Source organism: Monodon monoceros, unplaced genomic scaffold, assembly GCF_005190385.1.
Source record: "Monodon monoceros isolate NGI ecotype Baffin Bay Population unplaced genomic scaffold, NGI_Narwhal_1 Super_Scaffold_21, whole genome shotgun sequence".
NCBI classification, from domain to species: Eukaryota; Metazoa; Chordata; class Mammalia; order Artiodactyla; family Monodontidae; genus Monodon; species Monodon monoceros.
In genome coordinates, this window is record NW_021703778.1 from 89,908,205 (window position 1) to 89,925,076 (window position 16,872).

At 42.0% G+C, this 16,872-nt stretch overlaps 1 protein-coding gene across 1 annotated transcript in view; it reads left to right on the forward strand.

The window, feature by feature from the left end:
- Nucleotides 1-16,872, forward strand: part of EHD4 (EH domain containing 4) — an 89,510-nt gene that overhangs the window by 20,378 nt on the left and 52,260 nt on the right. The window contains exon 2 of the mRNA XM_029237632.1: nucleotides 10,917-11,093. Coding sequence (XP_029093465.1) covers nucleotides 10,917-11,093 — 177 coding nt within the window. The remainder of the gene's footprint in view (nucleotides 1-10,916; nucleotides 11,094-16,872) is intronic.

Here is a 16,872-nt window from a genome sequence, read left to right on the forward strand (position 1 = left end):
TTGTATTTCTCCGGTATCAGTTAAGATTTCTCCTTTTTCATTTCTTATTTTGTTTATTTGGGCTCGCTCTCTTTTCTTGGTGAGCCTGGCCAGAGGTTTAGCAATTTTGTTTACCCTTTCAAAGAACCAGCTCTTGGTTTATTGGCTTTTCTTGTTGCTTTTTAAATCTCAATTTTATTTATTTCTTCCGTGATTTTTATTATTTCCTTCCTTCTGCTGACTTTAGGTTTTGTTTGTTCTTCTTTTTCTAATTCTTTTAGGTGGTAGTTTAGGTTGTTTATTTGAGATTTTTCTCTTTTTGTGAGGCAGGCCTGTGTCACTATGAACTTCCCTCTAAGAACTGCTTTTGCAGTATCCCGTAGATTTTGTATGGCTGTGTTTTCATTGTCATTTGTCTCAAGGTATTTTTTTAATTTCCTTTTTGATTTCTTCGTTGACCCATTGTTTTTTTTTAGTAACATGTTGTTCAGTCTCCATGTAGTCATTTTTTTTCTCATTTCTTTTCCCATGGTTGATTCCTAGTTTCAGGTCATTGTGGTCAGAGAAGATGCTTGAAATAATTTCTGTACTCTTAAATTCATTGAGGTTAGTTTTGTGCCTTAGTATGTGGTCAGTCCTAGAGAATGTTCCATGTGCACTTGAAAAGAATGTGTATTCTGTTTTTTTGGGAGGTAATGTGCTGTAAATATCAATTAAGTCTAACTGTTCTATTGTATCATTTAGGATCTCTGTTGCCTTATTGATTTTCTTCTAGACGATCTGTCCATTGATGTGAGTGAGGTGTTAAAGTTTCCTACTATTACTGTATTCCCATCAATTTATGTCTGTTAGTATTTGTTTTATGTATTTGGGTGCTTCTATATTACCTGCATATATGTTGATGAGTATAAAATCCTCTTGTATTGATCTTTTTATCATTACATAGTGCCCTTCTTTATCTTTCTTTATAGCCTTTGTTTTAAAGTCTTTGTTTTCTGATATGAGTATTGCAACTCCTGTTTTCTTGTCATTTCTGTTTGCATGAAATATCTTTTTCCATCCCCTCACTTTCAATCTATGTGTGCCCTTTGCCCTAGGGTGGGTCTCTTACAGGCAGTATATTGTAGGCTCTTGTTTTTTTAATCCAGTCTGCCATTTTATGTCTTTTGATTGGAGCATTCAGTCCATCGACATTTAAGGTTATTATTGATGCACACATACTTATTGCCGTTTGAAACCTTGTTTTCCAGTTGATTGTTTCTTCTTTGTTCCTTTCTTTTTGTTTTTCTTTTTGTGGTTTATTTCCTTTTATTTTATGGTTGTGTTCTCTTCTTTTTGGTTTTTGTGAATCTATTGTGTGTTTTTAATTTGTAGTTGCCCTGTTTTTCAAGTATGTTAACCCCTTCCTATATCTGCTTGCTTTAGACTAATAGTCATATGGGCTCAAACACACGCTTAAAAAAAAAAAAATCTGCATTTTCTTACTCTCCTTCCCCACATTTTATGATTTTGATGTCCTTTTTTACATCTTCATGTTTATCCTTTTGATGTTCTTTGTGTTTATCATCGCTTTCACAAATAGGTTTTTTTTTTCTTTCTTTTTGATCTGTATACTGGCTAATTTAAGTGATTTACTTTCCAGTTGTGATTTCCTCCTTCCTATATCTTCCTGCTCCTTTTCTATTTAGAGAAGACCTTTCAATATTTCTTTTAGGATAGGTTTAGTATTGCTGTATTCTTTTAGTTTTTGCTTGTCTGAGAAATTCTTTATTTCTCCTCCTATTTTAAATGATAATCTTGCTGGGTAGAGTATTCTAGGTCACATGTTTTTCCCTTTCAAGACTTTGAATATATTTTGCCACTCCCTTCTGGCCTGCAGTGTTTCTGTAGAGAAATCAACTGACAGCCATATGAGTGTTCCCTTGTAATTAACTCTTTGTTTTTCTCTTGCTGCCATTAGAATCCTCTCTTTATCTTTAATTTTTGCCATTTTTATTATAATATGTCTTAGTGTAGGTCTGTTTGGGTTCATCTTGTTTGGGACCCTCTGTGCTTCCTATATCTGGATATCTGTTTCCTTCTTTAGATTTGGGAAGTTTTCAGCCATAATTTCTTCAAATACATTTTCAATCCCCTTTTCTCTTTCTTCTCCTTCTGGAATCCCTATTATGCATAGACTGACCCACTTTACATTAGCCCATAGGTCTCTTGTATTGCTTTCATTTTTTTTTTTCATTTTTTTTTTAATTCTGCTTTTTGTCTGCTGTTTTGATTGGATAGTTTCCATTATTCTATCTTCCAGATCACTTGTCCTTTCTTCTGCATTATTCATTCTGCTATTCAATGCCTTTAGCTCAGCTTTCATCTCAGCAAATTAATTTTCTAATTTTTCTTGGCTCCTCCTTTTAGTTTCTAGTTCCTTTTTACAGTAATCTGCATTTTTGTCGATAGCCTTTCTTAATTCCTTCAGTATTTTCATTGCTTCCTTTTTGAACTCGGTGTCTATTAGACTGAAAAGGTCCGTTTCATTGTTTGTTCCTTCAGGGGAATTCTCTTGGTCTTTTAACTGGGCGTGGTTCCTCTGCTTCTTCATTTTGCTTTCATTTCTCTTACTCTGTGAGTTTAGGAGAAACAATTGTTTACCGTAGTCTTGGAGGGCTATTTATATGAGGGAGCATCGCTGAATAGCTTGTGGGGGGTTAATATATTTTTGCACGAGGGCTGTTTTTGGTTTGGATGCTTGCTGTCTCTTTCCTCAGCATGTGCTGGCCATTTCCCCTTGATAGCAGGTGTGCAGGTGCGGGGCCTGCCCACGGAAGTATGCAGCTTTTGATTCCTGTAAACTTCCTCTCCCTTTGTTCTCCTCTCCTTCCTTTCCCTTTCTTCCACCCTCCTTCCAGAGCAGCAGGGAAGGTGGAGAGGAGCAGCTCCAGATGATGACATAGGTTAGACAGCACTGTGCCTTCAGCGTATCCCAGCCTGAAGTAGTTTAAATTCCACTCATAGCTGGAAAAATAGAGGTATGAAAGGCTTTACCCAGCAAGTTCCAAATACTTGGTCCAACAGGCCATTCCAGTTTTTCTTGGTCCACTCCCTTAGTAGGTAGAGCAGTTACAAGGATGATGTCATCTGAACAAACAGTCCTGGTGATAATATGTCAATGATTTAACTAAGGGAAAACAAAAATGAAAAGAGAAGTTAGGTTTCACACTTAAGGAAGACATAGAGTTTTAAAATGGAAGTGAAGCTTGGCCTGACTTAGTTTTTCAATAACTCAAAGAAGATTAAATATTTAAAGTAATCTTGTAATAACTTTTAATGGACTATAATATGTAAAAATACTAGATCACTCTGCTGCACACCTGAAACTAATATAATGTTGTAAATCAACTATAATTCAATAAAAATAAATAAATGAGCTAAAAACTTTTTAAAGTAGATGCTTCCTCAGAGATATTTATCTCAGCATTATTTATTTATTTATTTGAAGTATAGTTGATGTAGAATGTTGTGTTAGTTTCTAGTGTACAGCAAAGTGATTCAGATATATATATATATATATATATATATATAAATTCTTTTCCAGATTCTTTTCCATTATGGGTTAGTACAAGATATCGACTGTAGTTCCCTGTGCTGTACTGTAGGTCCGTATCTATTTTATATATAGTAGTGTGTATCTGTTAATCCCAGGCTCCCAATTTACCCTCCCCCCTGTCCTTTCCCCTTTGGTAACCATAAGTTTGTTTTCTATCAGCATTATTTTTAATAGCAAGAAACGGGAAGCTATTTCAATGCCCAACAGAAAGGAAATGGCAGGCTAAACTGATGCATACTCACCTCAGAACAGTATGCAGCCATTAAAACTTGTGTTTTCAAATAATTTCTAATGGTGTGAGGAAAAACTAATGGTGAAAAGTCTAGATGCAAAATTGTTTAAATGCTTTGATCCCAATTTTATAAAGAAAAACTTATACCTGCAGAAAATGACTGGATGGAAGCATATCAAAATGTTCAAATTAGTCATTGTCCTGTATTAATGTGGTCCTGTGCAAGCTGCTTAACTTGTCATAAGCGCAGTTTTCTCTTCTATAAACTAGGGATAAAAATACCTGCTCCAGCAACAGGGAGGGTGAAAGGATAAAGCCTATGTGTGAAATGCCTTATAAACTGTTGTTTGTAAGATTATTATCATTATTAGTAGTATTTCATCATAATGTGTTGTTTGGTGGTGTCTACAAGCGGTGGTGGTAGTGGTGGTGGTGGTGGTACTCATTGCTAGGAAATAATTATATATTCTGGACCATTTTTATAAGACTTGTGATAATAAATGTTTGATTCTTCTGGCATTTCCATTTCTTGGTATTAAACATGAGGATAAACAAAAGAAACTGCTTTAAAAACATTATTTCCAGATTTAGGACAAATCAGAGTTGAAAGACTAACACTTTCTTTTCAGTCCCTTTCCTAGTGAAATGGTGGGTCAGGTATTATCAATCAAAAATACATTATGTAAAACCTTCCAACACATTATAAATTGAAATGTATTTAAATTCATAGCCCTGGATTTAAAAATCAGGAAATAAAACTGTTTCTCTTGCTGAACTCAAAAGTTGTATACTTCAGATATTTTTTTCACAACTCTGTGGTTTAAAACCTTAGTAATGCTCAAAGGAACAAAATGACCGTTGGAGTTAAATGCTTTTTAAAAAAGTCCCAAACCACAGCAATGAATTAAACTTCTAAACTCTCTGCACAGATGCCATTGTATGCACAAATATTTTAAAATCTCATTTAGCATTACACAAGCCATTTCTCTTTCTCATTTCTGGCTTGAGAATTTAAAAAATAATGCTCATAAAACACCCCAGATAGATGTGCCATATTACTTTTTAGAGTGCTTACTTAATGATTGAATACCAACTAAAAAGTCTTAGATTTGTATATTTGTTGGGATTCACAAAACCCGTTCCTGTAAACATGCCTGTTGGAGGTTGATAGCCTCTTAAGCTCTGATTTAGGGCAGGTAGTGCTCTCACAGGACTAATAGAAATCCTAGGTTCTAATAAACGATTTAATCTATTCGAACCTTTGTTTTCTCATCTGTAAAATGGGGGGTAAAAATAGTACCTACCCCATAAGGAACTTAGGATTAAATAAGTTTATTCATATAAAGACTTTAATACATAACAAGTTCTCAAATGTTAGGTATATTACGAAAATAATTAATGCCTTTTCCATTATTTCAAGCACAAGTGTGACAGACAAAACCCAGACAGAATGCATGGGTGAATACCCAGGGGAGACGAGGTTTGCAGCTGGAATTTTGGATGTCGATCATTGAGTAATGTGCCTCTTCTAGTTTGTTTGTTTGCTTGTTTTTTAGTTATGCTTAAGCTCGTCTTTGAGAGGATGGTGTTTGGGTATGTTGAGGGACTTTTCGTGGTCTTGAAGATATTTGTTCTTCCCCTGTCACAAATGACAATTTTCTTTTTAGCATCTTTATTGGAGTATAATTGCTTTACAATGGTGTGTTAGTTTCTGCTGTATAACAAAGGGAATCAGCTATACATATACATATATCCCCATATCTCTTCCCTTTTGCGTCTCCCTCCCTCCAACCCTCCCTATCCCACCCCTCTAGGTGGTCACAGAGCACCGAGCTGATCTCCCCGTGCTATGTGGCTGCTTCCCACTAGCTATCTATTTTACATTTGGTAGTGTATATATGTCCATGCCATTCTCTCACTTCGTCCCAGCTTACCCTTCCCCCTCCCCATGTCCTCAAGTCCATTCTCTACATCTACATCTTTATGCCTGTCCTGCCCCTAGGTTCTTCAGAACCTTTTTTTTTTTTTTTTTAAGATTCCATATATGTGTGTTAGCATATGGCATTTGTTTTTCTCTGTCTGGCTTACTTCACTCTGTATGACAGACTCTAGGTCCAACCACCTCACTACAAATAACTCAATTTCATTTCTTTTTATGGCTGGGTAGTATTCCATTGTATGTATATGCCACATCTTTTTTATCCATTCATCTGTCGATGGACACTCAGGCTGCTTCCATGTCCTGGCTATTGTAAATAGAGCTGCAATGAATACTCTGGTATATGTCTCTTTCTGAATTATGGTTTTCTCAGGGTATATGCCCAGTAGTGGGATTGCTGTGTTATATGGTAGTTCTATTTTTATTTTTTTAAGGAGCCTCCATACTGTTCTCCATAGTGGCTGTATCAATTTACATTCCCACCAACAGTGCAAGAGGGCTCCCTTTTCTCCACACCCTCTCCAGCATTTAGTGTTTGTAGATTTTTTGATGATGGCCATTCTGACTGGTGTGAGGTGATACCTCATTGTGGTTTTGATTTGCATTTCTCTAATGATTAGTGATGTTGAGCATCCTTTCATGTGTTTATGGGCAATCTGTGTATCTTCTTTGGAGAAGTGTCTAGGTCTTCTGCCTATTTTTGGACTGGATTGTTTGTTTTTTTGATATTGAGCTGCATGAGCTGCTTGTATATTTTGGAGATTAATCCTTTGTCAGTTGCTTCGTTTGCAAATATTTTCTCCCATTCTGAGGATTGTCTTTTCGTCTTGTTTATGGTTTCCTTAGCTGTGCAAAAGCTTTTAAGTTTCATTAGGTCCCATCACAAATGACAATTTTTTTCTATGAAGTCAAAAAGAAATTTTCTAACCTAAGCAGTGGAAGAAGAAAGACGCTGTCTACATATAGCCTTGCATGAAACAGCTCCTTGACCTGGGCTGAGCACAGGAGCCACTTGGATGCAACCGAACCGTGGCCCTCAGCAGACAGGGACAAAGCAGTGTCAGGTCCCACGACCCACTCTGTCCAGCTGCTTAGAGTCCAAATGTCTGCCCCTTTTTTCATTGATGACTTGGCTGGAGACTCTTGGGAGCAGTCGCCATTGGAGTTAGCAGCCCTCTCTGAGAACACAGGAAAAGGAGAGTGAGGTGGACCCGGGGACAAAACCCAGCCCAACGCACAGGATGCTCGTGCAGTGGGCTCGCCGACTCTGAACTGTAGGGGAGTCTTTTCTTGTTCCTTTGAATTCCTGTTACTGCAGATAATACCACAAAGTCTCTGGAACTTGTAGCTTTGGGAAAGCCTCTGAGGTGTCCAAAAAAAAAAAGTAGTATCACAGTTGATCAGTGTCGTGCATGTGGCTGGGTGGGTAACCCGTTTCGGTGCATCCCACCTCAGGATCCACTCAGACTCTTCCTTTCAAGGTTGCTGGGTTTGAACCTCATCTCTTCATTCTCACTTTGTTCACATCAGATACTCTGTGTCCTGGCTGTTCCCTCACCGCATGTGACACATGCCTGCCTGCCCAGGGGTGTGACTGAAGTATATCTGAGTTTCACAATCCCCCAGCGTAGCAATGCATTTGTTTTCCGTTTGGGGAGGGTGTCTTTTTGGCTACTCCATGCAGCTTGTGGGATCTTAGTTCCCCGAACAGTGGCTGAACCTGGGCCCTGGCAATGAAAGCGCTAAGTCCTAACCACTGGTCCGCCAGGCAAGTCCCTCAATCCCCCAATGTAAAGACTCTTCTGGGCAATCAGCTGAGAGTGTCATGTATTAACTCATGAATCTGACAGGTCCTACTCGGGGTCCCAGAAGCTGGGCGCTATGTGGGACCCCAAGGCTATGGGGCTGAGCCTGGTATAAAAGCAAAAGCCTCCGGCCAGGAGGAAGGAGCTCCAGGCTCCCAGTCCTGCATGGCCACTCATGAGTTTGACCAGCAACAAGCCCCGTTTTTGGCTATCTTGGCAAGCCAGCCATTGCTGTTAACGTTGACTCTATGGGAAAGCGCCTGTCAGGTTTCAAACCAACACTTGGACCTAACCTTTTTGTGAGTCGTGCGCTGCAGGAAGCCTGGTGACGTTGGCTGCTGACATCGGCACATCTCCCCAGTTGTCCCCCTTCCTCGGTGTCTCCCACAGGCCTCCTGGCACTGCCTCATCCAGGCGATGGGGTGTGGAAATCTAACTGCACATGGGATGAGAGTGATCTGGACTTGACTTCTAGCTTTGCTGTTGAATGGTTTCAGACTTAAGATCTCAGAGTGGCTGTAAAACTTAAATTTCTAAATTCATATGTGTATGTGAAATCCACACATTCTGCATACGCTCTGTAAGTGCTGGAGTTTCACAAAATGTGCGATGCTCTCACTGTAGCTTTTATCAGTATTTCTAAGATTTGTGTGGAATTTCATAAGAGATTATAAACATGAACCTTTCTGCTCCTAAGAATATTTACTAGTCTACTAGGTGCCTGAAAAAGTTTTGAGATTTTTAAAAAATTAAGTTTCAATATGTTTTGAAAAATAGCATCTTCTCTCCCCAGCTTTTCTCCAGGGAGAATGGGGAGAGCTGGCCCCTGGTTGTTAGGGCAGCCCAGGGACCATGCAGGAGGACGGTTTGGAGAGCTCTTTTCCCTCACTTTGGAGGAAATAATTGGGCCATAGTGCCTTATGGAGGCACCCTGAAACTCCCCTTGTGCGCCTCATCTCTGAACAAACTACCAACTGAAGCCCAGGTTTAAACATATCTGGAGACAGCACAAGACCTAGAGTCTGCCTGCCTGCATTCCATCTCCACTGAAACACTTACTGTGTGACCTTGGGCACGTTGCTTAGCCTCTCTGGTGCCTCAGTTTTCCCACCTGTAAAATGGGGGTAATGTTAGTATACACCAGGTAGATAGTGTATACTACACCAGAGTATTGTACTACACCAGATAAATAATGAGAACAGTTGACTTTTGAACAACACAGGTTAGGAGTGCCAACCCTCTGAGGAGTCAAAAATCCACATATAGCATATGGTTAGCCCTCCATACCCACGTTTCCTCTGTATCCTCAGTACTTCCGCATCCACAGATTCAACCACCTGTGGACCATGTAGTACTGTAGTATTTACTACCCAAAAAAATCCACATGTAAGTGGACCTGTGCAGTTCAAACCCATGTTGTTTAAGGGTCGACTGTACTTGGTGAATGCTGGGTGCTGTTATCTGATTTTTTTCACATTTACTCTAAATTTAAGGGACATATTTAAATGGTGTGTCTATTCTGGTGCTCTACAAGTTCATAGAAATGTAGAAACTTTAGATTTAAAAAATAAAAAGATCAAACGTTTAGAGTACAGCCTGCTAAGAGTGCTAAACAATTTCAGTTTTATTTACAGAGAAAAAATGAGTCTAAAGGGTGGCTTAACTTCTTATTCTTAGAAAAATGGCAAAATGGTGTTGGATGGTTAGTAGTTCATTCTTTCCCTCTAATCCTGGAAATAAAATCATAGGTTCTGGGCTTCAATTTGATCAGTCAAGACATTTTAGAAACAAAAGAAATGGTTCAGGACCAAACAGACTGTAAGCTGCAGGAATGGGGAGTTGGAGAAGGTTGTGCATGTTTCTGCCCTGAGCCTCCTCCCAGGGTGAAGGATCATCTCCCTGGCAGGGCAGGGACAAGGCTCTGTCACCTCAAACAGGCATTTTCTTCCACCACCCCCTCCTCCAGTTGCCGTTCACTGTCCCTGCCAAGTGTTCTCTGAAGGTGTGGCGTTTCCACCTGTTGCTTGGTGATTAGTGAGAAGTATTCCAAAATACTCCCTCCTTATGTTCCCCTTGGTTGCAAAGGAAGGAGGGAGTTGTCTTTGCATCCCCCATCCCATTCCATCCATATAGGCATACATATACCTAAGTGTGTCCCTACATCCTGGAAAGGAAATCTTGGTGGGGAGGAAGGGAGGGGCTCTGACTGGCTTCAGCTAAATGATGTGCTGGTGGAGGTAGGGGGGAGCTATGTTAGGACACAGCCATTTCCCACAGAGAGCAGACTTTCCCCATAGCTCTACCTCTGGCTCCCTTGCCCCACGCCAGCCATGCCACTGAGCCAGTCCTATGCCCTGTAGCGCATCAGTTGGTCTCCTCAGCCCCCTGGATGAACATGCTCAGTGACATCTGCTAGGGCCACTGTATGCAGGTGAAACAAACTGCATGAGGGCACCTGGGCAACGGGGCATATGGGGGTAAAATCCAGCGAGAGTCCTGCTCACTAAGCTGTGAGCCCTGGCACAGGGCTGGGTCTGCCTAGAGGAAGGGGTATCTTTTTCCAGTTTGCACAGAAAGCTAGGGATGACCCTGGTAATATCTAATCCGAGCCCTCCCCTTAGCAGTGTGCACTGCTGCTCAATTCTTTGGCAATCATCTTCCATGGTCATGACTTCCAGGATCCCAAGGGAGCTGTAAAATGCCCAAGGGAGGCTTTTGGGGCCACACTGACTGCCAGTGATCAGGAAGGAGATGGTTCATCATTTCATTCACTACACTGGGTGCCCTTTGTGGGCAGGCATAGTGCTGGGTCCTGGGAATATACATCTGGCCATAGATATGGGCCTGCCTTCAAGGCCCACAAACAGAGGAGTGCAGCACCCACAGTGAGCACCACGATGGCCACAGGCTCAGGGTGCCTGGGGCCCACAGAGCAGGTGTCCCCAACATGCTAGAGGGACGGGGACGCTTCCCTAAAGGAGGTGGGCCTGAGCAGGGTCTTCCAGGATGCATAGGAGCTGGCTGAGTACTCCTCTCTGGGGTAGTATCTATTGTGCCAATGGAACCGTGACCGGGGATGGCTGTGCTGAGCTAAGGGCCACTTTGAGAAGGCCCAGCAGGTCTGCAAGATGTCTGCCTCTTTCACTAGGCTCCTTACACTGGGGGAAAAAATAGGTCTGTAGATTCTAAGCTTTGAAAATTCATTATTAGCAAAAGAGTACAATGCCAATCATTCTCTTTTTCTTGGGGGTTATATTCTAGGTTTTCAAATGATTATGTTACAAATTGGTAGCCCCAGGAAGCTTTCTGGCCTCTTGCTTTGTGACCACATGCTAAGTTTCTTTTCTTTTCCCCCTCTCCCAGATACTTACTGGAGCAAGATTTCCCAGGCATGAGGATTGGTCCAGAGCCCACCACCGACTCCTTCATCGCCGTGATGTATGGGGAGACTGAGGGCAGCACCCCAGGGAACGCTTTAGTCGTGGACCCCAAAAAGCCATTTCGAAAGCTTAGTCGCTTTGGAAATGCTTTCCTCAATCGGTAAGGACCAGCAAACTGCCATCTTTGGTCAGGCTGTTTAAACCTGTTCTTGGAATTCTTGCCCATTACACGTAAAGGTCCAAAACCAGAAGAACAGAGCATGTGTGTTCTGAAAGAGAGAAATTATGAGAAAATTCACTATCATATTCAAATACTAGAAAAATTCTCTTAGGAAGTGATCATTTATACTTACTCTGGGTGACTTCAGAGGGCAAAGCTAAGGCCCAGGTTTGGACATTATGAGGCCACACAGTATAAGGAACAAATTTCTAATAATTTGAGCCTCACAGAAATAGATCAAGTTGCCTTGTGAGGTAGTGAGCTCCCTGTGGCTGGCAATGTTACACAGTAGCTGGATGACCGCATCTCAGGCATCGTGTGCTGGGGCCTCCTGCACAGAGAGCTGAGCCCAGAGGACCACTGAAGTTCTCCTGACACCCAGACTTAGTCTTGGTTTTTCCAGGGCTGGTCACCCCACCTCCTTGGCTGTCCCTTTTGCTTCTCAGTCCCATGCTTTGAGCTGCTTCCTCATTCATTAGAGCAAAGAAATAAGCTGCCACCTTTTTTGAATTCCCATGTTATAAAGTCTGTATTCACAAGGGGAACACTAGGGAGAGCGGCTAGTGGCTTCTTTTATTTTGGCAGATGATCTGCTTCCCTAACAAATTTATTTTTTCTTAAATCCCAAGCATACAGCAGATGAGAGTGGAAAAGAAGCATTCAGGAAATAAGACTTTTTTTTTTTGTATTTTGGGTTTTTTTTTTTTTGATGTGGACCATTTTTTAAGTCTTTATTGAATTTGTTACAATACTGCTTCTGTATTATGTTTTAGTTTTTTGGTCACGAGGCTTGTAGGATCTTAACTCCCAGACCAGGGATTGAACCTGCGCCCCCTGCATTGGAAGGCAAAGTCTTAACCACTGGACTGCCAGGGAAGTCCCTCAGGAAAGATTTTGAATGGCAAGGTTCTTTATCTCAGAATTTAAAACCTACTGAAAATAACCCATGCTTTATATAATCGTGTTAATTGAATTCAGAATACATAGAAAAGTAATAGCAAATATTTATATGGCATTTACCATGTGTCTAAACTTTACTTGTAAATTAGCTCTAAATTCTCACAAAAACCCTGTGACATAGGTGCTACTATTATCCCCAACGTAGAGAGGAGGAATTGATGCAGAGAGAGGTTCATTTAAGTTCCACAGGGCCACTCGGCTGATAACTGGCAGTGCTGGGATTGGAACCCAGGCCATCTGGCTAGGGTCCTGCTAGTGACTGCTGTACTGAGCTGCCCAATGGGAGGACGTTTGGACTGAGAAGCACTGCCTACTGCCCTCTATCTAACATTTAAGGCTGTCCTCAATCTAGCCCGCCAACAATGATGAGGAAGATGATAATGATTATGTCCTAAATTATAGATTAATAATTTCACGTACACCCTCTTTTCAGGGCTAATAAGACAGATGACACTAGGGCCATTTTACAGATGAGAAAACGGAGAGCAAAGAAGTAAAATGACTTGCCCAAGAAGATGCAGAGACAGGGCTAGAATTCAGGCTCCCTCTTCCCTTTTACCTATTACCCTGCACCTCATGAAGCACCAGCAAAGAAGAGTTCCTATCCTTCTAGCCACCTGGTGGCCATGTATGCCTGAAGCTCACATGTCAGGAATGTACCACCTGGAAACTGATAGCATACTTAAGAGTAAACAGCCTGCTTAAGTTGTATCTACACGGCAGTGCTGCCGTTTCACCCGGCACTAGCACAAGGAAGAGGGTCAGTTAGCGTGGGGTGCTCAAATGTGTGTATGTAATTATAGCATCCTTGTGGGAACAGCAGCAGGCTTAGCTCTAAAGGCAGGCAAACTTCTTTCTACATAGCATACTTTCTGGCAATTAGGTCAAAATACAATACTTAGTAGGGAGGAGAACTGGTTGTCTGCTGTGGAGAACTTCCACCCCCCACCATACTGAGCAACCACCTGTCCCCCCTACCCGTTCGGGATAGGTCTCATTATTCTGGCCCTCCTGTTACAGGCTGTGGGCTTGGGCATCTACCCCGCACTGGGGAGTCTTTAAAAGAGTTTAGTACTTCGCAAGACGGTACCAGCCTCGAAGCATTAAACAAACCAGTGGAGCTTAAGCCTCGATCTCTAAGGCTGGTTTCTAAGAAGGTAACGGGAGGTTTACAGTGCACTTCTGAGGAACGAAGACAAATTCCCAAAAAGACAGCTTTGAATGATAGAAATTCCATACCTGAACAATAGAAAAAGAAAAGGAGTTGAGTCTGGAACAAAGAGTTCTATGGAAAATAATGCGACATTCTGAGACTCCACCGTGCTGCTCTACTTTCTAGAGGAATTCCACAGGCAAGCCTGTCTCGGAGTTTCTCTGTGGGAATGTGGTTATTGAGGTTCCGAAGTCTGTTGTCAGAAGGCAGTTCCACCTCACAGAGGGGAGGGACGACCCAGCAGCACACTGAGGGCACAAGCCCTGGGGGACAGCAGCGTGTTTTGGTCAGTTCAAGAAATGTCAGGAGTTGGCCTCTGACACTTCCCCCTGCAGCCTGCATTTGGATCACATGTTAAATTTTTCCCTCAATCTACTTTTCTGAAAATGGTAATCTTTTTTTTTTATTTAATCCAGATAGCTACAGACATCATTTTCAGTTTAGGATCTACAATTTAGGATTAAATTGTAGACTTCCATGGAAGAAATTATTAATCTCATTTACTTCTCTGTTTCTCTTTGAAAAATAACTTTAATTGCTGGCCCTAGGGCTTGAAATTTTGAAACTTCCTTTTGAGCTGAAGGAATCTAAACAGTACTTCCAATGCTCCTGTCATTTTAGCCAGGCCTGATGGTGGTGATGGTGTGATAAAAAACAAACCAATAAAAAAACCAACACAAAAAAACTCCACTGTCTTAAATTTGCATAATGATTTAGCAATAATAGAATATATATATGTATTTTTGGACTTATCGTTACCTCTATGTAACTGAATGAGGCTTCATTCAATAGACTTTTTTTGGACTGTGAATATTACATAGTCAGTACCATTGGGATTTTTTAAAGAACTGATTTAATACGAGTAAACAGCATCGGTCCACACACATGCTGGCTCCACCAGATAATTTAGCCGCAGAAATTAAAGAAAATAGGCTCTTGCCAAGAATCACTCTTGATTCACTAGCAAAACTAATTTTTTTTTTTTAAACATGAGAGATTAACTGGTTAGGGGTGGAGGGTGTTTTGTTTTGGGTTTTGTGGTGTGCTTATCCGTAATAAACTCCCTGAAGCCCCTCCCGTTAATCTTTAACCTCAGGATTTGTGGTGGCTCCTGGATCATCAAGCCATTTTTCTTTGTTGGCAGCTGCCTGCACAGCCCTGGTCCTGTCATCCCAGAAAACCAGCTTTTTCCCCTGTGGTGGTTGGGAGAGGGAGGTTTGATTGAGAAAAGTCTGTGTTTAGGTCGAACTGCATGGAATTGCCAATATTCAACCATCTTTTTGCTTGTAAAAGTGGTAGTTCCATAAGACTCAGTCTAAGGGGTAACCATGGGCTTTTCATAGTCTGGATGTGAAATTAAATTCCTCATAGGCAGTAGAAGTTTAGATCAGGTCTTTGTGGTAGGACCATGTAATAATAATTGGTTATTACAGGTTAGCTGTCAAAGTCTTTTTGCATATTGGGTGCTATTCACTCTGCCAGTTTAGGAAGTTGTGTAATCTCTCTGATCTTACTCTTATCAGTAAAGTGAACTGGGGCAAAAACAGCTCCATACTCTCTTCCATTGTAAGCTTAGGTTTATTTGAACCTAAAGACAACCTGGGAGTCCTCAGGCTGGTAGAATTGCTCAGAGACTTGACCAAGGCTAAGAGGTGAGTGAGAAGGAAGACGGCCAAGAACCAGATCTTCTGCTTCCCGGTCACTGCTCCACCCTCCACCAATGGATTGAGAGCAGGTCACACAAAGGGGCCTCTTTGGTGGGGAATTCCAGGGCTATGGCATGTCACTCCTTTATTTTAGGATGTTGCCTTCTGTTGATAAAGATAAACAGCGGTGATTCAAATGCATGAAATGGCAGTAGCAGCCTAACAGTTAAGAGCCGGACTGGGGTCAGAACTGCCAGGTTCGCATCCCAGCTCCCTCCCCTACCAGCTATGTGACTTGGCAGGTTATGGCATGTGACCCTTCTGTGCCCTTGTTGGGGAGGAAGAGATTTTCCTCCACCCTTCTGGGTTCTTCTGGCTGGTCCAAGAGTTAAGTTGACATGAGACAGATTACCAGAAGAAAATCAAACAAAAATTTAATTACGTGTATACATGGGAGAGATCCAGGAAAACCGAGTAACTAACTCCCCCAGATGGCTGAAGCCCTCACCTTAAATACCATCTTCAGTTAAAGACAAAAGAGGATGTTGGGGGTAGTGGTTTGGAACCTGTAAGGGGAAGAAGGCAATTGACATGGAGCTGGAAAATAATGTTTGGTAAACAAATGTTTGCTGGGCCATGCAGAGACAATGGGACACAGAGAGGAGTTTTAACAAATGGACTTTGCGAGGTTCCCCCCATATACTCAGCTAGTTCATACTGTGTTTATCTCTGGTGACAGCTCCCTTCCTGGAACAGGTCCTCTGTCTACATTCCTTAGGCAGTGAGAGGGGAGGTCAAAGATTCTTCCTGAGTCTTTCTGGGCCTTAAAAATAATCAGCCTAAATTAATCCTCATGCCAATGAGACACATTTTCGGGGTGGCCAGATTTGCTCCCCTCCACCCCAGTCTCATCCTTTGTAGAAGGGAGGCACACAGCCCCACTGCTGAAGGTTGTGGCCATGATTGAGTGCGTTAATGGAAAGCGCTTAGGACAGTGCCTGGCACACAGTAAGTGGTCAGTGGATGCCTGTGTCATTTGATCATTGCTGCAACTACTGGGTATCACTGCACTGGAAATCACATCACTATTAAGCTACTGCCTGGCTCTTTTAAAATGTTGACCATTGAGTTGGAATGTTAGTGTTTGAAGGTGATTTTAGGAACTGAAATCCCCTTACCTCCTTGTCTTACTGTGCCGCAGGACTTCTAGCCACCGGCCTGAGACCTTATAGCCCAGACCATTCGTTTTCTCACCCCCTCTCTGCTACCCCTAAGCCTTCCTTGGTTGTGGGGTGACGGGGAATTCGGGTCCAATGTAGGGTTCGATCCCCTCCTCCTCTCCTTTTATCAAAAATAAAATATATCAAGCCAGCCCTGGGTGAGGGACATATTTCATAAAGCTTACGTGAGGCTCCTGGGCTTAACTGGCACTTGTGCGTATTTCACGTGAAATGTAGAAGGCAAGGCACGGGTACACTTTGTGCTTGTTAGTCCCTCTGAAAGAAGTAGGAAATCCATCTTGGGACAGCAAATCTGTGCTTGGAAACATTGCAGCAGACATATCACTGGGAAAGGCCTGCCCCAAGGCTGACTGTGTTATATCCGATAAATAACCCACTTTTCACCTTCCTTTCATGGAACATCAAAGGAAGATAAGATTGCTATAACAGCATTGGATTAGGGTTTTTTCTGATTATAGTACAACCATTTAAGAAAACGTATGTGTGGTTCTAACCCCTAGAGTGTGGGCCATGCCCCCACACAGGGGTCTGAAAGCTGACTGTGCCCTGTGCTCCTTTGCCCACCTCCCCACCTCCCCCACACACATGCTGGGCAGGCTGTGCAAAGTCCAGCTCTGCACACACAACCCCTGTCACCCTCTCTCGGGGTGCCCCTGGAG